This window comes from Hypanus sabinus, chromosome 11 (assembly GCF_030144855.1).
Source record: "Hypanus sabinus isolate sHypSab1 chromosome 11, sHypSab1.hap1, whole genome shotgun sequence".
In the NCBI taxonomy this organism is placed as follows: domain Eukaryota; kingdom Metazoa; phylum Chordata; class Chondrichthyes; order Myliobatiformes; family Dasyatidae; genus Hypanus; species Hypanus sabinus.
The window spans coordinates 24,692,371-24,716,965 of NC_082716.1; the positions used below are offsets into that span (position 1 = coordinate 24,692,371).

Genomic DNA, 24,595 nt, shown 5'->3' on the forward strand with positions numbered 1-24,595 from the left:
AATCATAAAGTTTTCATTCTCTATTTGTAGGCAGTTACTAAACTGCCTGTCATAAATTATATTAATTGCTTTATTAAATATTATGGCTGTATTCTGAAAATCAGGAGACCTTGAACGCGTTTCTCACTCCCTACTTCATAGTGCAAGTACACAAAGCACCGAGAGAACCAAAGATTATCTAGATGTGAAGAACTTTAAGATTATTTCTGCATTGAAAGTCAAGATGATAATTTGTAAATTATGTGGCATGATACAGTAGCAGAGGGGGAAGCACAGCAGTGCAGGGGGTGGAATGGTAGTGCAGTGATTAGTGTACCGCTTTGCAGTACCAGCAGTTAAGACTGGGGCACAATTCCCACTGCTGTCTATAATAAAATTTTATGTTTTCCCCGTGATCATGTGGGTTTTCTCGTACAGTCCAAAGATGCAAAGGTTAAGACTAGTAAGTAGGGGAATGCTATAGCGATGATGGAAGTATGGCAACACTTGTGGGATTCCCCCAAGTGCATCCTCTAGCTCTGTTGGCTGTTGACACAAAATGAGAGATTTCACTGTACACAGTGCTTCAATGTTTTGATGAATGTGTAACAAATAAAGCTAATCCTTATTCTGCCCTTTCTGTAACAAAATAGAACTTTAGTTCCGTAAATGTAAGAACAACTTGACAAGGCAAATTCGAAATGGTTATGGTACTCACATTATTTGGAAAATCAGCCTTTAATTCTGTGATGCTCTTGCACCAGTATGCACATGTTTTCTCACTGATGAGTTCTATGTTTAGGAAAGAACTCTGTCCAGGGCCATAGATTGGGCCAGAAGTCATTCCACGTATAATTCTTGGAGAAACATTGGTCACAATATCCTGTTAAATAAAAATGTACAGGTCAGTAAGATATCCATGCCAAGTAAGGTATGACTTTTTGTGTCCCTCATTTTCTCTTGGCTTGCTCCAGGTTCCCTTGATTTAAGATGTGTTTAATTTCTAACTTCCTTGTTCAAATGGATGGCCACTTTACCCAAGACGTCAAGTCTGCGCTCTCTCCATATGCTGACTATCTCAAGCATTTATTTTTATCTCAGTTTTCCGACATCTGCAGGAAACTTCACGCACTGCCACACAAGTCTCGAGAGTGGGACTTGAGCCTAATAACCTCTGACTGAAAGAGGCAAGAGCACTACCAGCTGACAATGCAATGGAAATTGTCCACGCTCAGAAGCCTCTGGCTCTTCCTAAGGGAGCTGGTATATTCACCTTAGTGCTATAGGTGCGTAACACTAGACATTGAACTTCAGCCTAATTTGTGCCTGTTCACAACAACTTTATAGTGGACATCAGCCTAATTTGTGCCTGTTCACAACAACTTTATAGTGGACATCTACCAGAATGGCTATGAATAAATATCATATGGTGCCACAGCTAGATCAAGTAAAATTTAAAAAAACTATTTAATCTATTATGCTGTATTTAATTTAATTATTAATAAAATCTCACAACTGCCAGATATAATAGAAGTATGATTTTAGATTTGTAAACTCTAGTAAAATAAACACCCTGTAATGCATTTAAACCTTTAAGTTTATATTTAGACAGTCTTTACATTGAAAATTAATTTCCTTACAAAGATTTTTTTTTCCAAATTTCAGCTCTTCCAAAGATTGCACATGTTGTAACTAGGTTTCATTTAATACGATATTGCTATTATGCAGAAAGTTATAAAGTGTACAATAAAATCATGAAGAAAAGTTCAAACATTCACAATTACTTAAAGGAGCTGCAGGCATTCAGAGATGAAAATGATGTTGAACCTGTTTTCGATGCATAAACCAAAACGTAATTACACGTCTCCCGGTATGCTAATGCTGTGCACATAGTTCACAGGTTGGACACTGTAATGCTCACCTCAACATTGTTATTTGACAGTTAAAGGACCAAATAGCAAATAAAATTACGACTTCAGGTTTAAATTGGCCTCAACATTAACCTTAATTGGTAAACCATAGCACAAAGATAATTTGGTAGTAAGATTGATGAAAATCTTGAGAATTAAAATATTATGAAGAGGATTGGTTAACATATTTAAGGTTAGCATTGGGATCGTAATGAAATGCTCACAAGCCTCTGTTACGTACCCCGTAACTGGGTTAACGGACCAGCAGAAATGGAAGGATACGTTGGAGTCTGGTGGTACTGTAACTAAAGGTGTTTATTAGTAAACTAAGCAATGCAGTATCAAAAATTTAAATATACATATAAAACAGGTTAGCAATAATAAAGACAGAAGTGTTGGAATAATAATCAATAATAAGAAACAAGCTCTATCAAGGTCTAGGGGTAAATGAATTGTCATAGAAGAATATAAAGTTCAGTTCAGTTCGTTCATGCTGAGGTAGTTGGTTGTTGTGTTGCAATTGTTGGAGAGAGAGAGAGAGAGAGAGAGAGAGAGAGCGCAAGAGATTTGGCAGTTGCAGCAGGCAAACCGTCTGTTGTCTTCTTGTTCCGTTGTACCGTTGTGGTCATTCAGTTATGACCCCTCTGTTCTCAGCTAGACCATTCTTCCAAGGTGAGCTCGTCAACTCCGGCGTGAGTGGACACACACCACCGGCCCTGCTGTCACACTGTGAGCTTTGTGACCGATCTCCTGATTCGGTCCTCTAAGCCCCCAACTTCCTGTGGGTGCACATCACTCGGTCAGTGTCCACTGGTGTGTCTGAGGGGTGTCTCTCCAGACCCATCTTTTATCCCCACTGACGGGGTATCAGCCATCCATCAACTCCACATGTCTATGTCCATCAAACTAGGCCACCCCTGCTGTCTCCTCAGGAATGTTAACGAGCAAAGAAGGGTCCTTGCAGCAAAAGGTAAATAATCAGTGAAGAGCCAAAGTACATAAATCAACTCTCTCTCTACCTCTCTACCTCTGTTCATCTCTCTCTCTCATTAGCAGCATAGTTCTCGGGGGAGGGGGTTAACTCTGGACCCCATTTTCCATCAGGTCTGTCCAGCACTCATAACACCTCTTATACTTGCAAAGATATAAAAAATACATCTTGTGCATCAAAATTACATCACTGGTATTCCCCAGATTATTTGGGAGAACTGCAGAATGGATCGGATGAATTTGCCAGTAGTTGTGGAGTATTGACATCTTCTCCTGAGTGGGAACAAGCCAGTTCCATGTGCCTTCTTTCTTCGCCCCACATTCCAGCCTGAGCCACAACAATTGGAAGCTGGAACAAGCCAAGCAGAACTGGGAATGTTAGGCAGACATCCTTGCTCGTTCACTGAGGAAGTGAAGCTGCATGACTGCTGTTCCTGTCACACCTGCAGCTGTTTCTGTGACATCCTCCTGCACATTGTTTAAGCTCATTTCCAACTTCCAAACAGTTCAGGTTGTGACCATTTCTCAGGTACAGAACCCACAAAATTCTGAAGGAGCTCTGCAGGTCAGGTAGCATCTATGGAGAGGAATAAACAGTCAATATTTCAGGCTGAGGCCCTTCATCAGACCTGACGTAGAATCTCAGCCCAAAAAAGTTAATTGTTTATTTCACTCCATAGATGCTGACTGACTTGCTGAGTTCATCCAGAATCTTGCTTGTATTGCTTAAGATTTCCAGCATCTCCATAATCTCTAGTGCTTATAACCTGAGGACTGCCCGTATGCTCAATGTGTGACCACCATCATTCTATGTCATAAGTTATTTGTACTTTGAAATCCTTATTTTGAACATTCGCTTCAAGGTTATTAAGATAGTTAACAGATACCAAACAAAATTTTGCAGTCAGCTGATAAAGAGTGAGGCTTACTGTTCAACTCTCTGTCAATTTGCCAACAATGTTCTTGCTGAGCAAGAGAATGCAGACTTTCACTTATCCAGTATTTGATGAAGCACAATGCTCTACTGCAGTCTGCGAGCAAGTTGAAAGAAAACGTGGTTCTTCAGCAAACTAGACAGAAGAATCATTACTGCAAAGGAGAATGTGAATCAGGGAGCGTAAGTTAAATGTAAATCATATCCAGGCAATTGAATAAAACCGTTTTAAGAGTCAAGTCGTACATTGCAGAAATAGGTCCTCAGTCCCTTCATATCCATTCCACCTTCTGTGTGAAAAAAAATCTACCCCAGATTCCCTCTAAATCTCCTACATCTCACCTTAAACATATGTCTTCTTTCTTAGACCACGGGAAAAAGATTTTTACCACCCCCAAACCTAATGCCCTTGTACAGCAGCTCCCACCTCCCCCCCACCAACTATCTTACTTTCCTCCAGGGAAAAAAAAATCATAGCTTTTCACACATTTTCTCTTTATAATCATAATGTACCAATCCGGGAATAGCCTGGTGAATCTCCTCGGTACCCACTCCAGCACAATCACACTTTTCCTCCTGCATGATGACTAGAACGGTACACAGTACTCCAGGTATAGCATAACTAACGCTCTATAGAGCTGTAACATAATCTCCCAGCTCTTACGTTCTATGTCAGGGCCACTGAAGGCATGCATTCTTCCATACCCAATCCATTTGTGCTGTTACTTTCAAAGGTCTATGGACTTCTACCTCTCGGTCTCTCTGTTCATCAACACTCACTAGAGCCCTACCATTTACTGTGTACATGCTGCCCTTCTTTGATTCCTCAAATTGCATCACATTGTATTCAAAAGATTAGGAAATAAACATGGCATGGAGAGAAAAAAGTAAGTCAAAACTTGTTTGAGTTTTTCTTTAGAAAATCAATTTTGGGGATCTTTTCCCCCGCATTGATTTTCTTCCTGAGCAAAGAAGGCTCCACACTCAGAAAGTTAATTTTCACAGTCTGTATTTGCTAGTAATTAATATTTATTGAGCATTTACTTCTGGGTGGAGTGCTTCTGGTGCTCCCCTTTGGAATGAGTGTGTGTGTAGGCCTCCGTTAGTCACGATAGACCACGGATTTGCGCCTTGGAAAGTTTCCAGGGTGCAAGCCTAGGCAAGGTTTTTTTTTATGGAAGACTGGCAGTCACCCAAGCTGCCAGTCTCCCCTCTCTACGCCACCAATGTTGTGCAAGGGAAGGGCATTAGGACCCATACAGCTTGGCACCTGTGTCGTCACAGAGCAATGTGTGGTTAAGTGCCTTGCTCAAGGATACACACGCAGCCTCAGCCAAGGCTCAAACTAGTGACCTTCAGATCACTAGACGAATGCCTTAGCCACTTGGCCACGCGCCAATGAGTAATCGGAATCAGAAGCTGGTGGCATATGTCGTGATCTTTTTGTTCTGAGGCTACAGTATATTGCAATATATAATAATAAAAACTGTAAATTTCAATAAGTATATATCAAAAAATAATGGGTAGTGCAAAAAGAGAAGTTAAGAATACTGAGGTAGTGTTCATGGGTTGATTGTCCATTCAGAAATCTGATGGTGGAGGGCAAGAATTTGTGCCTGAAATGTTAAATACGTGCCTTTAGGTTCCCGTGTCTCCTCCTTGATGCTAGCGTTGAGAAGAGGGCATGACCTGGGTGATCTGGATCCTTAATGATGGATGCTGCCTTTCTGAGGCATTGTCTTTTGAAGGTGCCTTGATGATGGCGAGACTGGTGCCCATGATGGAGGTGGAAGAATTTACAATGTTCTGCAACTTTTTCTCATCTTGTGCAGTGGCTCCTCCATACCAGATGGTGGTGCAACCAGCTGGAGTTCCCTCCACAGTACATCTGTTAAAGCTTCATGTTGTCTTGCACATATTCTGTTTGTGAGGAAATGTAACCCTGTATGCAGTGAAGGATCAGGGTATAGCTGAGAACTTCATTTCTATGCTTTAATTGAACATGGACATTCTCAACAACAGACATAAAATGCTAGACCAACTCAAAAGGCCTGCTGAGTTGCTCTAGCATTTTGTGTGTATAGTTCGGATTTTCAGCATCTGCAGAGTTTCTTGTTTGTGGATGCGCATTCTCAAACTTGTGACCATATTTTTGCATTATACCAGAGCTGGAATTCATTTAAAAAAAATTATTTTAAAAAAGGTGGCTTCAAGATAACATCAGCAAACAGAATGGTGTCATCCTTCAGACAGTTCATGAAACTAATTCTTTAACTTCTTCTTCAAGTATGACTCTCCTTCAAACTGCATGTGATTAGAATCTGTGATTTACATTTTGATGGTGTTTTAGTGCTGATTGAATGACCTGGCGTTGTGCTGTCTCTAAGAGAGTTTGGTGAGGTTTGGAGTGGAGGGTGCGGTCTGGTAGTCCGGAAGCCTGCAGACAGGACATGTACGCATGATTGACTCCATTGCTCTCTCCAATTGAGGTGTTGAGCAAGGTTGAAGTCAATGAAAATGAAGGATGGGTGGGTGTTCAGCATGGTCCTCCTCTCCCTCTTGCCAGCTGCTGTCGGAGGAAAGTGCAGGATCCACACTACAAGGATTGACTGGCAAGGCTTGTGGCTGTGGATTTGTTTCGGGAGACTTTGAGGTTTATGGTACAATTGGCTCTGGATACTGGTCACTTATTTTTTTGCTGTTTTTGAGCAGCTTGATTGGGGCAATCAATGCGGTCTTGGGCACAGAACAGAAAGCACAGAACATTGAGGCTCAGGAACAGGCCATTCAGCCCACAATGTTGTGCCAACCAGCTAAAAAGCAAATCAAAAATATCCAGACACTAATCTTTCCTACCTACACAATGTCCCTCCATCTTCCTCGTATCCATGTGCCAAATCTTAAAAGCCTCTAATGTATATGCCTCTACCACCATACCATGCAATTCATTCCAAGCATACCCGATTCTCTGAGTAAAAAACTTACACCTCACATTCCCCTTGAACCTACACCCTCTCACCTTCAATACAGGTCCTCTGGTATTAGACATTTCAGTCCTGGGAAACAGATTCTCCCTGTTTACTCTGTCTAAACCTCTCATAATCTTATAAACCTCTATCAGATCTCTCGGCCTCTGGTGCTCCAGCGAAAACAGCCCAAATTTATCCAGCCTCTCATGATAGCACACGCCCTCTAAACCAGGCAGTATCCTGATAAACCTCTTCTGCACCCTCCTCAAAGCCTCAACATCCTTCCTATAGTGGGGCGACCAGAACTATACGCAGTACTCCAGATGTGGCCTAACCAGAGTTTTATGAGTTTGCAACATAACCTCTTGACTTTTGAACTCAATGCCTCTGGGTGTCAAGCGGTATGGGTGAAGGCAGGGGAGTAGGGCTGACTGGAAGAATTGGATCAGCTCATGATTGAATGGCAGAACAGACTCAATAGGCCGAATGACCTACTTCTGCTCCTATATCTTATGGACTAATAAAAGCAAGCAGTCCATAAGCCTTCTTAACCACCTTATCAACCCCTATAGCCACTTTTAAGGAACTATGAACTTGTATCCCAAGATCTCTCTGCTTAGCATTAGCAACACTGTTAAGGATCTTCCTTTTAACAGAGTACTGTATCCTTGCCTCTTCCCTACCAAGGTGCAACACCTCATATTTATCTGTGTTTAACTCCATCTGCCATTTCTCAGCCCATATCTTCAACTGATCTATATCATGCTATATTCTTTGCCAGTCTTCCACACTATCCACAACTCCACCAATCTTGCTATCCCACAAATTTACTAACCCACCCATCTACGTTTTCATCCAGATCATGACAAGCAGCAGAAGTCTCAGCACAGATCCTTGCAGAATGCCTCTAATTACAGACCTCCAGCTTAAATAAGTCTCATCACCCACTACCCTCTGTGTTCTACACACAAGCCAGTTCTGAATTCAAACAGACAATTCATCACAGATCCCATGCAGCTTAATCTTCTGGATTAGCCTCCCATGAGGGACTTCACTAAAATCCATGTAGATAACACCCACTGCCCTACCCTCATCAATCTCTCTCTTCAACTTGTCAAAAAACTCAGTCAAGTTGGTAAGACATGACTTGCCTCACACAAAGCCATGCTGACTCCCTTAATTAGGCCATGGGTTTCTCCAGCAATTTCGCTATAACTGGCCTGTGACTCACCAATCTACAGTTACCAGGGTTTTCCTTTGTTCCCTTCTTAAATGGAGGTACAACATCAGCCACCCGCCAATCCTCTGGGACCTTATCTGCGCCTAGAGAGGACACAAAGATACTGGTCAAGGCCCCAATAATCTCGTCCTTTGCCTTCTTCAATAACCTGGGGTAAATCCCATCGAGCCTTGGGGACTTATCCAGCTTAATACTCATTAGGAAGCACAACATTTATTCCTCTTTGACCCCTAAATGCCCTAACACATTTAAACACTCAGCACTGATCTCCAGGTCCCCCATATAATTTTCCTTGGTCATTACTGAAGCAAAGTACTCATTAAGTACCTCACTCACATTCTCCGCATCCAACCAAACGTTCTCTGTGGCCTGCAGTTAGCTAGTATTGAACTAAACTGAATTCTCCTGGACTCTGGGTTTGATGTTGATATTTAATACATTGTTTGCCTGGTTTTTGCAGCTTGTGCAATTTGCTCATTTCTTGCATTGGGTGTTTGATGTTTTTCTCTGAATGAGTTCCATCGTGTTTCATAAGAACATAAGACTATAAGAAATAGGAGCAAGAGTAGGCTATCTGGTGCATCAAGCCTGCTTCGCCATTCACTAAGATCATGGCTGATCTGACCATGGATTCACCTCCACTTACCTGCATTTCCCCCAGAACCCTTAATCCCCCTACTATGCAAAAATTTATCCAACCATGACTTAAATATACTTACTGAGGTAGCCTCCACTGCTTCATTGGGCAGAGAATTCCACTGATTCTCCACTCTTAGGAATCAAGGAGGAGGTAATGTTGGGCTTCCTAATGAGCATTAAGGTGGATAAGTCCACAGGGCCTGACGGGATTTACCCCAAGTTATTTAAGGAGAAAAAGGACAAGATTAATGGGGCCTTGACCAGTATCTTTGCGTCCTCCTCATCTTCATCCTAAATTTACTCCCTCTCATCCTACTCTCACTTACCAGTGGAAACACCTTTCCTGCCTCTTTCTTAACTATCCATTTCATAATTTTATATGTTTCTATAAGATCTCTTCTCATTGTTCTGAATTCCAGCAAGTACAGTCCCAGATGGCTCAATCTCTCCTCATAGTCTAACCCCCTCATCTCTGGAATCCACCTAGTGAACCTCCTCTGCACTGCCTCCAAAAACAATGTATCGTTCTTTAATTAAGGAGACCAGAACGGCACACAGTATTCCATATGTGGCCTCACCAGTACCCTGTATAGTTACAGCATAACCTCCCTGCTCTTAAAATTAATCCCTCTAGCAATGAAGGCTAATATTTCATTTGCCTTCTTGATAGCCTCTGCACCTGCAAACCAACCTTTTGTGATTCATGCACAAGCACTCCCAGGTCCTTCTGCACAGTCCTTCTTTGTCCCATGGCTGCTTTGCAGATGAATCTTAGAGTTCTATTCTGTATACATATTTTGACAATAAGTGTATTTTGAACCTTCGAATTTTTAACAGTTAAAATCATGGCATTTATTTTGAGCTTTATCAATTGAATTTTAAGGACCTCACAACATCATGGCTTGGGAGCAATACATTCTGGACTGGGTTTGACTGTTGAGTGGGATCCAGAATGCTCAAGAAGAAATCATCTTGTCCAGAGCATTACTGTTATTGTTATTTTGGATGCCAATGTTTCTTCAAGGCCTAACTCACTGTACAGTGGAGAACCATGTGCTGTAAGGATGCCACTTTCTCCAGAGGCCTCTCTTGATTCTCCACCCTCCACAAACAAAAATAAACTTAGGTTTCACATGCACGGTAATTAATAATAGAAATACATTTCCATCTCAGTTCCTGAACATGAAATCCACATTTAGTGATGTTTACCGACAGATCTAAATCCTGCTAAGCCTGATTACAACAATGGATGCTGTTTGCTTCCTGATCGTTTGACTGCAACACTTAGTGGGTTAAAGTCATGTTGCGTAATATTTTGGACAATATGTTTCAATTTTCATATGAAAACATTCATTAAAATGGACAATATAGGAAATAAAAACAAAATGTTAAAGAGATACTCAACAAGTCAAGCAGCATTCATGGAGAGAAAAACAAACAATACTTTTAGTTAATTATCCTACATCAGAAAGATCAAAACTCAGTTAGAGTCATAGTACACTACACCACTGAAACAGGCCATTCTGTCCATCTAGCCCATGCCAAGCTATTATTCTGCCTCGTCCAACGGATCTATAGCTGGACCATATAACTCTATATTAACCCCCGTTCGTAAACCATATACCTATCCAACTTTCTCCAAAGAAATGAGAGTGAGGATGAAAATCAACAACAAGTACAAAGCAGTGGAAGAGTTCTGATACATCCTTTCTTTGTACAACACCACGATGTTCCTTTACACTGAATTAATCGGTAGCAGAAAATGATAATTAGATGTGGAACTGTGGAAAAAATCCTGAGGATGGTTGAGGTTATCAATCATTTTGAAAACCTGCTTGGAAATAATTTTAAGGTCATAATTTTTTTTAGCAATGAACAACCTAACCCTTAATTGACTGTGTGCTGGTTTTTTTCTCAATTCAGGCACTTGCTTTGCTACACAGGCACTCCTTTTATGCTGCACCCCACAATGCCAGCCTAGTACATCACAAAGAAACAATACGCCAAAAATCTCAAATAAAACCAGAAATATCTGCAAAAAAAGGAGGAAGAAAGAGTATAAACCTGGAGACCCAAATCCCATGCTTCCAGCTGCTGAATCTTTCAGCTTCTTTTCCATTTTGTCTCCCTTGCACTATCCCTCCTGGTTGTATCATCTGAGGCCTCCTCTTGCCGAGTGTACTGTCAATTACTGTTGTTAATTTTATTCTGGGCCTGCTATTCAATGAATTCTTATAGAGATAATGGTGTCCAGAGAGATATTTATATCAGGGAATGAGTGGAAAAAGGATGATCAGATGCATTGATGCACTGTTGCTAAGGATACCACTTTAATCCAAGGAATTTATCTTGCTAATGAACTCACTATCAATGTCCTTGTAAAGAACAGTCTTCGGATTACTAATACCACATCTGGTTGAGATCTATATTTCTTAGCTAAATTTTATAAAGCACAGTATGTAACCATGATGCAAGGCTTGCTTGGGAGCACTCTGCTGTGATAGATGTCAGGGAAATGAAACCTTGCCTTTTGTACTCCTGTAGTTGCCTCAATGAGCACCATCATAAGTACATGGGAATCACTGTACAATGTTTCACTAGTGTTCAGCTGTGGAAATGAACTTGTTAACCATGAAATAGATTCCTGTCTTTCCAGAATAGACTGGATAACCTCCTGATGAATTCACTGCGGCAATTCTGACCAAATTTTACACTTGAACACTACATTAACTGTAATGGTTACAGACCAGTTAAACCATAAGATATCGGAGCAGAATTAGGCCATTTGGCTGATCCAATTTTCCTCTCATCTCCAATCTCCTGCCTTCTCCCCGTTAACTAATCAAGAATCTATCAACCTCGGCCTTAAATATACATCTGCAGCTGCATATGGGAAAGAATTCCACCAATTCACTACCAGAGGGCATGTATTGAAATTCCTCCTCATCTCTGTTCTAAAAGAACGCCCCTCTATGCTGAAGCTCTGTCTTCTGGTCTTAGACACTCCCACCATGGGAAACATCTGGCCTTTCACCATTTAGGTCAATTAGGTCGCCCCCATTATTTCAAATTCTAGTGAATACAGGCCCAGAGCCATCAAAAGCTTTTCATATGATAAACTATTCAATCTTGGAATCATTTTCATGAGCCTCCTTTGAACCCTCTCCAGTTTCAGCACATCCTTTCTAAGATAAAGGACTAAAAACTGTTCACCATACTGCTAGTGTTATAGACAGTGAAGACTGATGCAAAATACTTATTCAGTTTGTCTGCCATTTCCTTATCCCCCAATAATTACTCTCCAGCATTGTTTTCCAGGAATCCGATATCCACTTTTGCCTCTTTGTTACTCTTTATGCATCTGAAGAAACTTTTGATATCCTGTTTAGCATTATTGGCTAGCGTACCTTTGTATCCCATCTTTTCCTTCTTTAATGACTTCCATAGTTGCATTCTGGTGGTTTTTAAAAGCTTCCCAATCCTCTAAGTTCCTACTAATTTTTGTTCTCTTATATACCCTCTCTTGGGCTTTTATGTTGGCTTTGACTTCTCTTCTTAATTACAGTTGTATCACCTTACCTTTAGAATACTTCTTCCTCTTTGAGATGTATATATCCTGTGCCATCCTGATTGCTTCAAGAAACTCCAGCCATTGTTGCTTTGCTGTCATCCCTACCACTGTTCTTTTCCAATCAGTTCTAGCCAACTCTTCTCTCATGCCTCTGTAATTTCTTTTAATCCACTGTAATACTGATGCATCCGACTTTAGCTTCTTCTCAAACATCTGGATGGATTTGATTACATTATGATCACCTCCCCTAACAGTTCTTTTACCTTAAGCACTCTAATCAATTCTGGTTCATTGCACAATACCCACTACAGAATAGCTGATCCCCTAGTGGCCTCAACCACAAGCTGCTCTCAAAAGCCATCTTGGAATCTAGCAACAATCATGATTTTCCAAAACTACCTTCATATTGAAGTCCTCCATGGCTATTGTAACATTGCTCTTTTGGCATGCATTTTCTACCTCCCATTGTAATTTGTAGGCCCCATTCTTACTACTGTTTTGGGGTCTGTATACAACTCCCATCAGGGCTATTTTACCCTTGCAGTTCCTTAGCCCTATCCACAATGATTCAACACCTTCCGATCCTATGTCGCCTCTTTCTAATGAGTTGATTTCATCTTTTACCAACAGAGCAACACCACCCTCTTTGCCTCCCTGTCTGTCCTTTTTATACAATGTGACATCAAGATCCCAGCTATAATCTTCTTTCAGCCATGATTCAGTGGTGCCCACATCACACATGTCAATTTGCAACTGTGCTGCAAGTTGATCTACCTTATTCTGTATACTGTGTACGTTCAAATATAACACCTTCAGTCCTGTATTCACCTTTTCGATTTTGTCTACCCTTTACGTTGCAACTCATCCTGTTGACTGCAATATTGTCCTACCAACAGCCCCTCCTGACTACATATTGCCTCTGACTAGTTACCTCATCTTTAGCACTATTCTCCACTTTTCTTACATTACTTCTTGCATTGAAATATACACATCCCAGGACACTAGTAACACAATACTCAATCTGTTGATTCCTGACTTTGAGATCTTACCAGCTTCTGCCTCCACAACCTCTGTGTCACTCTGCTTCTCACCTCCTGCAACTCCAGCTTAAACCCCACTGTGCAGAATTAACAAACATTCCCTCTAGGATATTAGTCCCCCTCCAATTCAGATGCAAACTAGTTCAACAATTAGAGACTGCAATTCCTTTTTGCCTCAGTTATAAGAACAGGCATAGAGTTGCAATCAAGCACAGAATTTGGCCCATAACATCCACATGGGACATTACAACATGCTATTTCCCATTTCCAGTACCTGATTTTATTTGGGATTCTATGCTAGCTATGAATATGGCCGTCAGCATAATATTATTGTAACACCATCTGTAAGATCGGGGTTCAAATGCCGCCACTGTTTGTTTGTAAGGAGTTCGTACATTCTCCTAGTGATGCCATGATTTCCTCCAGGTGCTCTGGCTCCCTTCCAGATTCCAAAGAGGTTTAATTAGGGTTAGTGAGATGTGGGTCTGCTATGCGTGTGCTGGAAGTTGGCAATGCTTGTGGGCAGCTCAGAGCAATCCTCACTGATTTGACATATTTTTCATGTGCACGTGACCAATACAAATGATCTGTATCTTTGTTTTCTTGCTGGTGCAGTGGAGACCTATTAGAAGTTTATAAAAGAAGCATAAATAAAGGCCTTTGCCTCTGGTTGAAATCCGTTTGAAACTTCAACATGTTTATTATTTGAAGGCATGTAATGGGAATGGGAAGGACTTTTTTCACACAGAGGCTGGTAAGTGCCTGGAATGAGCTGCAAGAGGTGGTAATAGAGGCAGATACAACAGAGGTGATTCAGAGGATCTTAGCTTGGCACCTGAACCTGTAGAGAATGGAGCGATAAGGACCACATGCAGACAGAAGAGATTAGACGTCATTGGCTTTAATAGTTCAGCACAACCTCATGGACTGAAGGGACTGTTCCTGTGCTCTACTGTTCTACATTCTATGCTCCTTGTCTTCCTTAAAAAAGGGGATCTTCTCACTCTTACTTATTGCCCAGCAGCATCTCTACTTTCTGCTGAGGAAAGTCCATCTCCCACCCCCATCCTCATCACATTCTACAGGGGTTGTATTGAGAGCATCCTGAGCAGCTGCATCACTGCCTGGTTCGGAAATTGTACCATCTCGGATTGCAAGACCCTGCAGCGGATAGTGAGGTCAGCTGAGAAGATCATCGGGGTCTCTCTTCCCGCCATCACGGACATTTACACTACACACTGCATCTGCAAAGGAAACAGCATTAAGAAGGACTCCATGCACCCCTCATACAATCTCTTCTCCCTCCTGCCATCTGGGAAAAGGCTCCAAAGCATTCAGGCCCTCATGACCAGACTATGTAACAGTTTCTTCCCCCAAGCTATCAGACTCTTCAATACCCAAAGCCTGGACTGACACCTTGCCCTATTGTTCTGTTTATTATTTATTGTAATGCCTGCACTGTTTTTGTGCACTTTATGCAATCCAGTGTAGGTCGGTGTGTAGTCTAGTGTAGCTTTCTCTGTGTTGTTTTATTACGTAGTTCAGTCTAGTTTTTGTACTGTGTCATGCAACACCATGGTCCTGAAAAACATTGTCTCATTTTTACTATGTACTGTACCAGCAGTTATGATCAAAATGATAATAAAAGTGACTTGACTTGACTTGAAAAGCATTCAGTTGTTTTCATGATGCTGCAAGGATTCCGTGATTAAGAATAGCTAGTGATTCTTGTGCACACTTTAACAAACATTGACAAATTATTTAGCTGGATGTTTGTGTTACCGGAAGTAGCTGAAGGTACTACTTCTTACCCAGTCCCTCATAATATTTAATGAACAATTGGGCTTATTATGGACTTGGTAGGAGGGAGGGCTTTGGAGCTGGAGAGAGTAAGCATATTGATCAACAAGGAAAGATTGAATTCCCATTGGAAAGACTTTGCTGCTTTACAAGACTGCCAACCAACTAGAGTATCTACTTCTAGTACCTTGAAGCACAGTTCTATGCCTGTTCACCCTATCAATGCAAACAAATATAGCAAGATCCTGACTACATAGGTTGATTCAAGTAATGTACAATATTCAGGCCACTGAAAGTGCCAGATGAGCAGTTTGGTAAACAGCTCTGGGCTGGTAAATGGGTTTGGTCATGAAGAGCTCTACACAATTTTTTTTTGTCTATTGGATGTATATATCAATCGCAAGACAGTAGTGCAGAGCACTGCCTTGACATTTGATGCCCTTGGATAATTCTCATCTTTCTGCCATCTGGGGGTTAATTGACTATAAAACAAAGGAAGACAGGAGAGTTGGTGGTGTTGTGGATAGTGTAAGAGGTTAGAATAGGTCATTGATAGATTGCCGAGCTAGACTGAGAAGAGGCAGGTGGACTTCAATCTGGAAAAGAGTGAAGTGATACACTTTGGAAGGTTGGACTTGAAAGAAGACTATATGGCTAATGGTAAAATCCTTAGCTGTGTGGAGGAACAGATGGATTTTAGGGCTTATGTCCATAGATCTCACAAAGTTGCTGCACAAGTTGATAGAGTGGTTAAGAAGGCATGTGTTGTGTTGCCCTTGATTAGCCAAGGGATTCAATTCAAGACCTGTGAGTTAATGTTGCAGTTCTATAAAACTCTGGTAAGACCACACTTGGAGTATTATATTCAGCTCTGATCACCTCATTATAGGAAGGATGTGGAAATTTTAGACAGGATGCAGAAGAGATTTACCAGGATGCTGTCTAGATTAGAGAGTATGTCTTATGAGGAAAGGCTGAGTGAGCTAAGGCTTTCCTCTTTGGGGCAGAGGATGAGAGGAGTCTTGACTGGTGTGTTTCAGATGATAAATTGCAATAATATTGTTGAGAGTCTGCAACTTTTTCCTATGCTGCTATTGGCTGATGTGAGAGGCATAATTCTAAGGGGTTTAAAGAAAAGTATAGGGGGGATGGCAGAGATTGTTTTTTTACACAGAGATTGGTAGGTACATGAAATGTGCTGCTGGGAGCAGTGGTAGAGATATTAAATATTAGAGATATTTTAGAGATTTTAGACTGGCACATGGATGAAAGAAAAATGGTGGACTATGCAATAGGAAACCATTAGATCAGAGTATGCTAAAATATTGGCACAACATCATGGGCCTATACTAGAAGGGCCTGTACTATGCTGTACTGTTCTGTTCTATGAAATGACATCCAAAGCAAATAGGTTCCCTTAAAAACATCAACTGTCAAAAGTATTGCTATGACAACATCATACTCCTTCCTCCCTTACCCAAGTAGCACTTGGTTTTTGGACCCATTGCCATAATCTTCAAAAAATAATTCTCAATGTTCATAGGATTTCCAATTTTATATTTGTGCATATCCGAAAATAAATGTGAAAGGAAAAACAAGGCCCAAAGATCAGACTCAAAAATGCTTAAATGAACTTACAGACAATAACATTCAAGAGGAATGCAGTGAATTTGAATTCATGTTCTCACTAATACTGCATTGATTTTTAAAGAAGCATTTAGAGTATATGAGCTACCAGCATGTAATTATACTGCTGAATCAGCAAAGACAGACTCTGGTAAACTACAAATCAATTGCATGTTGGCTAATTAAGGAAATGCAAAAGGAAGACTTTAGACTATGAGAGATGTCATATTTTGTTTTTAAATATTTAATATTAGCAAACAAGTGCAAAGCCAAGTTATTGTGAGAACTATCAATCAGCGACTTGCAGTTGTTATTAAACCATACTTTGGAGCACAAATTTGACAAATACACTAAACACTGGGAATTGTGTGGTAAATGCCCAACTGGGTCTTCAGGAATGAAAAGGGCTGGTTCAGGCCAGACCAGGCCTACTGTCTGAAGTCACATCCCATAGTTCCTATGTGCTAAACCTATGTTCTGGGTAAAGACGTCGCCACTTACTGGTTTGAGTGACAACTCACTGCTGGCAGAGGAAACAAAGAAAATAACTAAATACTTTGTTATTTACACTTCTCTGGTAAGTGCTCACTGCAAACAGTGGCCCATGGCTTTCCTGTCAATGTTATGTAAACGCCTGTACAAACTGACATTTTTGTGGCGTGGCTGGAGTCTTCCTGGGACAGGTCTTTTGCAGCATATCAGGCCTGGAGTTGCTGGAGTGGGGTTGGAAATAATTCGATGTGGCGGAGCCAAAGCAAGGCAAGGAAAGATCCGAAGGCTGCTCAAATTAAGAACCGAGCTGAATTGGTACAGGCCTTATTGAGGTGACAGAGCCCAAGCCCAAGGGCGAGGAACGACCTGAGGATTGAATGATTTAAGTGCCGGGCCAGATTGAAATGGTCGGGGTCAGAGGTGAGAGACGGGCCGGTTTGGCTCGCTGCTCCGTGGGGTTTGCTCAACTCAATGCTGGACTGAGGCATTCTGAATCGGGTTCTGTGACTTCAGAATCAGCACAATTGTTAATTTTCTCTCTGCACGTCAGGTGTTTGACAGTCTTTTTTTGTTTTTAATGCGTGTCTTTGTTTCATGGCTGTCTGTAAGGAGATGAATCTCAAGGTTGTACAAAGTATACAAACTCAGATAATAAATGTACTTCAAAATTTGAACTATGCTCGCATCATTTCCTTAGGTTAAACATACTGGTCTATTTTACCGGCACTCTTCATTCCCAAGGTCCAAAATGTAAATGGATCATTCATAGTTGAGGGCAGCAGTCTTGTCCTCAACAGCAGGCAAAGCAGAGTATGTGGCTCTAACAGCTGTGAAAGCTTTTTAATTTAAGAAAAATACTCTGATATTCAGAGATATTTATGACAAATGTGAAATTATATTAGAATTATTAAATAATAACATAAATAAAAAGGTAGAATTATACAAAAACAGAATAATTTAATTTTTTTAAAGATGTTAAGTATATCTTGATTTGTCACATGTACATCAAAACAGACATTAAATGCATCATTCGTGTCAATGATCCAAACTGTTTGAGGACGTGCTAGGGGCAGCCTGCGAGTGTCGTCATGCTTCTGATGCCCATATAGTATGCCCACAAGTTACTGACCCTAACACATACGCCGTTAGAATGTGGGAGGAAATTGGAGCACCAGGAGGAAATCCACATGGTCACGGGGAGAAATACAGGGGAATAAAACTGCGATTGCTGACCGCTAGTGCTGTAAAGCATTGTGCGAACTGTACACCAATGCGCATTGCCTCCTTAAAAAGAAACGTGCACAGGGTTCGATTGCGGGAACCTTAACAAGACCAAGTGCTGTGTTGGACTGCGTGTGTATTACAGCCCAGCTAGGCGGACTGATTTCAACAAACCATAGCGCATGCATCTAAGCCTAGCACCAGGACTAGCCTGAATGAACCGAGACCAGGCGCCAGCTATCTGCTGATAATGATAAAACACAATTATAATTATATTGAGGCAAAAGGTTACACGTCTGAACATGTGCATTTTCAGTAACAAAAACAATCCGGCCTGGAGTCTGGAAATATACTGAAAAACTATGAGTGGTTATGCTTTCAATTTTTCCTAAAATATACTTTGTTCATGAAACTGAAATGATGCATCCCTGTATAGTCAAAAAGCTGCATTTCACACAGTGGATTGCAGATCAATTAGGTTAATACTACACATGGTACTCCAGAGTGCCTAGGTCCACTTATTGAGTTATTGCTTGACATTTAACATTTTCTGATACACACAGCCAAAGAATTTTATATTGCTTCTTGACCTTTGGTATGCACTGCTGGGAGAGCTCTGAACTGTGGCTTATTCCCATAAGCCTTCACAGTGGCTACAGCAAATTTTGCATGTGGTGCTGAATTGTGCAATGGAGAGCTCCTTGTATTGGAAGGCCAGTAAATCTTGGGCAGATCTGTGCAGCATTTTCATTATGTTGATGGGATTTCAGCAGCATTTCCTGCTGCCTCACAATGCTGCTCTGGGAACGTACATTATAAAGTGATGTGTGATGAACCATAATAAGAGAAAGTGTCTAGACTTTCTTTGAAAAACAACATTCCAGAAAGAGACAGGGAATGGACTCTTCCCTGCTGCAGCAACTTCAGGGGCAGGTGCTCAATGGGTGTGCATTTACTAAACCTTACTTTGGGTTCATCTGTATGTCCCAAAACTGCCAAGTAACATTGACAATTTCTATAGGAAAGGATATTTTTTTTTTCCTGAACAGATTGCCAAAATGCAATCTTGAAGAATTATGCACAGAGCATTGTGATTGGCTTGTGGTTGATGGTAGTGGGCCGCATCTCAAATGAGTTAGAGCACAGGAAGGAGATAGGGGGCTTAGTGATATGGTGTCATTACAATAGTATTTCCCTCAATGCCAACAAGAGAGCTGCTCATGAAAAGGGTGGCAGTGCATGTGCTCCTGCCTAATTCGGCAGTGTTGAGTTGAGAGCTTCAAGTTCCTAGGTCTGTCCTGCTCCAACCACGATTATGGCATGACGAAGAAAACTCATCAACAACTGTACTTCCTCAGAAGGCTAAAGAAATTTGACAAGTCCCCAATGTCTCTTACCAGTTTTTAATCGATGCACTAAAAAGACATTGTGTCTGGAAGCGTTATGGCATGGTATGGCAATTGCTCTACTTGGACCCACTAGAAACTGAAGATAGTTGTGGGCACAGTGCAGCACCTCAGAGGAAACAGCCTTTAGTCTATGGACTCTGTCCATATTTCTTGCTGCCGCAGTAAAAAAGCCAGTATAATCAAATATCCCCCCCACCCTGAAAGTTCTCTCTTTTCTCCTGTCCCAAATGGCAGAAGATACAAAAGCCTGAAAGCACATAGCACCATGCTCAAGGACAGCTTCTATTAAACTGCTAGTAGACTCTTGAATTCTTGCTACAATCATGCACTTTATTCTTTACCCTCACGACAGTTTTGCAGTCATTTTTACATATTATTCTGCATTTTTAAAAAAAACCTATAATAACTTGATCTGTATGAACAGAATGCAAGACAAGCTTTTCACTGTATAATAGTAAACCAATACCAATATTATCGAAGAGGAAATGCAGTGTGGTTCAATAAAATGAAAATTCATTGAAATACCCATTTTTTGTAAGACCAGGAACAGATGAAACCTCATCCATTGATACTATTGTTTACTTTGAATACATACAGGACATCCTCAATGTGTGATGCCTCAAAAAGATGACATCCATCATTAAAGCCCCCATCACCCAGGTCATGCCTTGTTCACATTGCTACCATCAGGAAGAAGGTACAGAAGGCATACACTGAATGTTTCAGGAACAGCTTCTTCCCCTTTGCCATCTGATTTCTGAATGGACATTGAACCCATGAACACAACCTCACTTGTTTATTTCTATTTTTGCTCTATTTATAAATTTATATATATAGCCAGCTGGTGGCGTAGTGGTATCAGCGCCGGACTTCGAAGCGAAGGCTCCTGAGTTCAAATCCAGTTGGCTCCAAAACCCTGGAGAGGGATGGGCTCTGCCAGGTTTCAGATGCCCAAGACATGCCGTATGATGAGTAATCACCAAAAAGATCGGTGGAAAAAGCTTGTCACGATGGTGCCCCGACAACTCCACCAGGAGTTATGGGCGTGCACATGCACACACACACACACACACATATATATTACTAATACTTTAAATAATACATACATGAAATATTAAATATATATTTATTGTAAATCACAATTTTTACTGCTATTGTGTATTGTATAGTACTGCTACCGCAAACACCACAAATTCCACAAAGTATGCTGGTGATATTAAAACTGATTCTCATTCTGATTCTTGATGCATGAAGGCAGCTAGAAGAACAATGATGGAATTGGATAGATTTCTTCAGAAATTGTCCCACCCCTACCTGGATAATACACACACAATGCTGGAGGGACTGAGCAGGCCAGGCAGCAAGATCATGATGCTGCCTGCACTGCTGAGTTCCTCCAGCGTTTTGTGTGTATTACTTTGATTTCCAGCATCTGCAGGTTTTCTCTTGTTTGTGATTCCTTTACCTGGATAATTGTACTTGTGACATTGTGGACCGTTTTATCCATCACATAAACTGGAAGATGGCTCAAGTAATAATTGTTATGGGCCATACACAGCAACACTGAAGACCTGGCAATTTTTATCAGATTGTTATCTGCAAACCAGACACACCACTCGACCTGTAGTTTTATTACATGGACATGTTATGTTATTGCAGTGCCATGTTGATATATATTGTTTTGGAAAACACTGTTGGTACTTTGTCTTTAAGTACAACGCAATAATTCTGTGTATGTCTAGAATCTTGGGGGCAGCAATAAAGAAAACACTATACTCAGCAGCCAGAATATATATTAATCACAAATACAAGTGCTAATAGAGTCAGAATTTACAACTTTGTTACACTGGGCATGTTTGACAGAAAAAATACTGTATCTACGTATGGTAAGTAGAAAGTGGCATAGTTGGAAATGTGTCTCCCAATCATCTTTACCATTTGGAAATGGCTTCATTGACATAAAGAAATTTTCCAAAATGTTGTTCCTGAATTGGCTTTTTAACACTACAGTAAGACTGAAGGGACGATAATGGGGATGGAGAAGCTGTCCAGTGAGGATACTGCTGTTGATGTCACTGACTAGAAAAGGCTTGAGAGACAACTGGACAGAGATTTTATGTTTTCACATACTGAAGCTTGCTACTAATTAGATTATACAAGGAGTCATTTATTAAAATACTTAATCAATGTTGCTTGTTAACTTTTGCTTAAAAAAAACATTGCTTCCAATCAACTGCATTAACCCAGTGTTTCTTTTCTGATGAGACAAACCTGAACCGAACTCTTTTACTATTTACCAATTAACCATAATTTACATATTTTAATTAAGAATCAAGCAATATAAAACAATTAGGGTAATCAGTGTGCTAACTGGATTGCATAACATTTAGACAGTTTTCCAGGGAGATAGGAAAAAAACCTTAATTAGTGCTAATTAGTACTGATTTGCATATGTTTGATAAAGCATATAGTTGCCATAATATAGGATTATTTATCTTTGTATCTGCCATTTTATAGGATGAAATAATTTTCACACTCGATTTGCATGTTAAGTGGCTTAAAGAATGTGTTGAAGCCACATTAATTTATTTGCAAACCCTCATATTTACAAGTCAAATTTTATCAACAAAAGAAAAACAGACCCATAGATAAACACAGTGACTGAAAAGTAGTCTGAAATCTATTAAAAGTTCATTAACTTTCATCTATTTTCAAAACATCACATGATCTGTAGACACGAAACCTTACATAAAATTATTTTTTAACATGAATATAAAATCATTTAGCTGCCAATACCATTGTAATATTTTCCTGTAAATTATAGTCTATCCTCAGACAACTTGCATCACCATATTCATTACTGACCTAATTTATCTCATACAAAATATCAGGCTTTCTAAGATATGTTTAGAAGTATTCATAACAGAGAGCCACTCTGAGTATCCATTAGAACCATAACTTTGAACAACTGAAATGGCAAAATAACCTTTGCAATATGCAAATGGTGGAAATGTCATTTCAACCAAAGAAAATTTATAGAAAAGAATGATATGCATTTTCTGATAATGAAAATAATGAAGTATTTGAATTGTAATTTGAATTATCTGACATGTGTTAAATAGTAATTAATGCTTCCCGTGATTTTTTCTAAATCTCACTTCGACCTCTTGCAGCAGCAGAACATATTTGCACATAGGTTTATAGACTTGTACAGCACAGAAACAGGGGCTACAGCCCATTATGCCCTTGCTGATATATTTTCCAACCATATTAATTCTATTTACCCACTGTAGGTCCTTTTATGCCACCACATCTGTTCAAGTGCTTACTTAAATATAATGACTGTGTCTGATTCCATAATGCCTTCTCGAACAGACTTTGAAATATAAGTACTTTCTGCAGAAAGAAAACTTTTCCTCCTAGACTCCTTTAAAATTCCTTCCTCTCACCATAAAGCAATGCCCTCCTGTTTTTGATATCCTTACCAAAGGGGGAAAAAAATCTGACTATCTTCTCTATGTCTCATAATTATATACACCTCTATCATTTTGTAGACCTTTTAAAAATAGTAATAATGTTTAAATCTGTGAATATTACACTGAAGGACTGATTTGTGAAGGTTACTCTGGAAAAATTTGGATAACAGCATATTCTGTGGAGGAGTAGGGAACCTCTAACAGCAACTTTTGTACTTCCATTGTTTGCATTCCTGAATCTGCAGTCCCAGAGTGAAATAATAGTAGGCAGAGGTAGGTTCCACTGAATTCAGTTTATGATGATTTGATATGAAACTTTAACTTACTAGGCAAACAGTATTTAATTATACTTACTTACAAAGAAACAGAGTATGTTTTCACTGATGCTCAAACAGTTCAATCGAGTTAAAAACAAACCACGGTTATCAAAGAAAACTATTATTAATCTTTCAGTGGATTATATCATACAATGAAACCAATATGAATTATGAACAGCTGTAAAATCCTGCAGACTATAACATATTCTGTTTAATGTGCAAGAAACAATGAGATATTTATAAACTTGTTGCCTGGAGTGTGCATTTAGTTTGTATTTTTTTACAATTCTGTTAGCTAAGGATTGGCTAAAACATTGCAGCACTTTGCAGAACTTCAACCACAAATCCGATCCGGATCAAATTGATTTTCTATGATCCACTGCCCAACTTTTGACTGTTTGAGCCGGATTGTGACCGCACACAAGCTCACCCCCTACACCATCCCCACCCCAGATCTAGCTGATCACCATTGCAGGTTTGATGAACAGCACCAGGTACATGTCTTTGAGAAGTTCCTTAGTATTGACTACATTCGCAAAACATGTACAAAGCATCCGACTGCAATGTACTAAAATAACTAAGGTGGGCATTTTGAAAGACTTTTTAAATTTAATTTCAATTACGTAAATCTGGTTACATACACTTGGTTACTGATTAAAATGCTTATGTTTTAGGCCATAAGACTATCTGATACAGGAGCAGAATTAGGCCATTTGGCCCATTGAGTCTGCTCTGCCATTTCATCAAGGCTGATCCAATTTTCCTTTCAGCTGATCTCCTGCCTTCCTCCTAGATCCCTTCATGCCCTGCCCAATCAAGAATCTATCAACCTCTGCCTTCATTATACATAAAGACTTGACTTTCACAGCTGCTTGTGGCAAAGAATTCCACAGACTTGCCACTCTCTGGCTAAAGAAATTCCCCCTAATCGCCATTCTAAAATGACACCCCTCTATTCTGAGGCTGTGACTAAGACTCTTGC

The 24,595-nt window shown here is 40.2% G+C and overlaps 1 protein-coding gene across 2 annotated transcripts in view; it reads right to left on the minus strand.

Moving 5' to 3' along the window:
• LOC132401544 (dihydropyrimidine dehydrogenase [NADP(+)]-like) overlaps positions 1-24,595 on the minus strand; it is an 889,454-nt gene that overhangs the window by 252,189 nt on the left and 612,670 nt on the right. For both annotated transcript variants that reach the window (XM_059983565.1, XM_059983564.1), the window contains exon 14: positions 698-862. In XM_059983565.1, the coding sequence (XP_059839548.1) occupies positions 698-862 (165 nt within the window). The remainder of the gene's footprint in view (positions 1-697; positions 863-24,595) is intronic.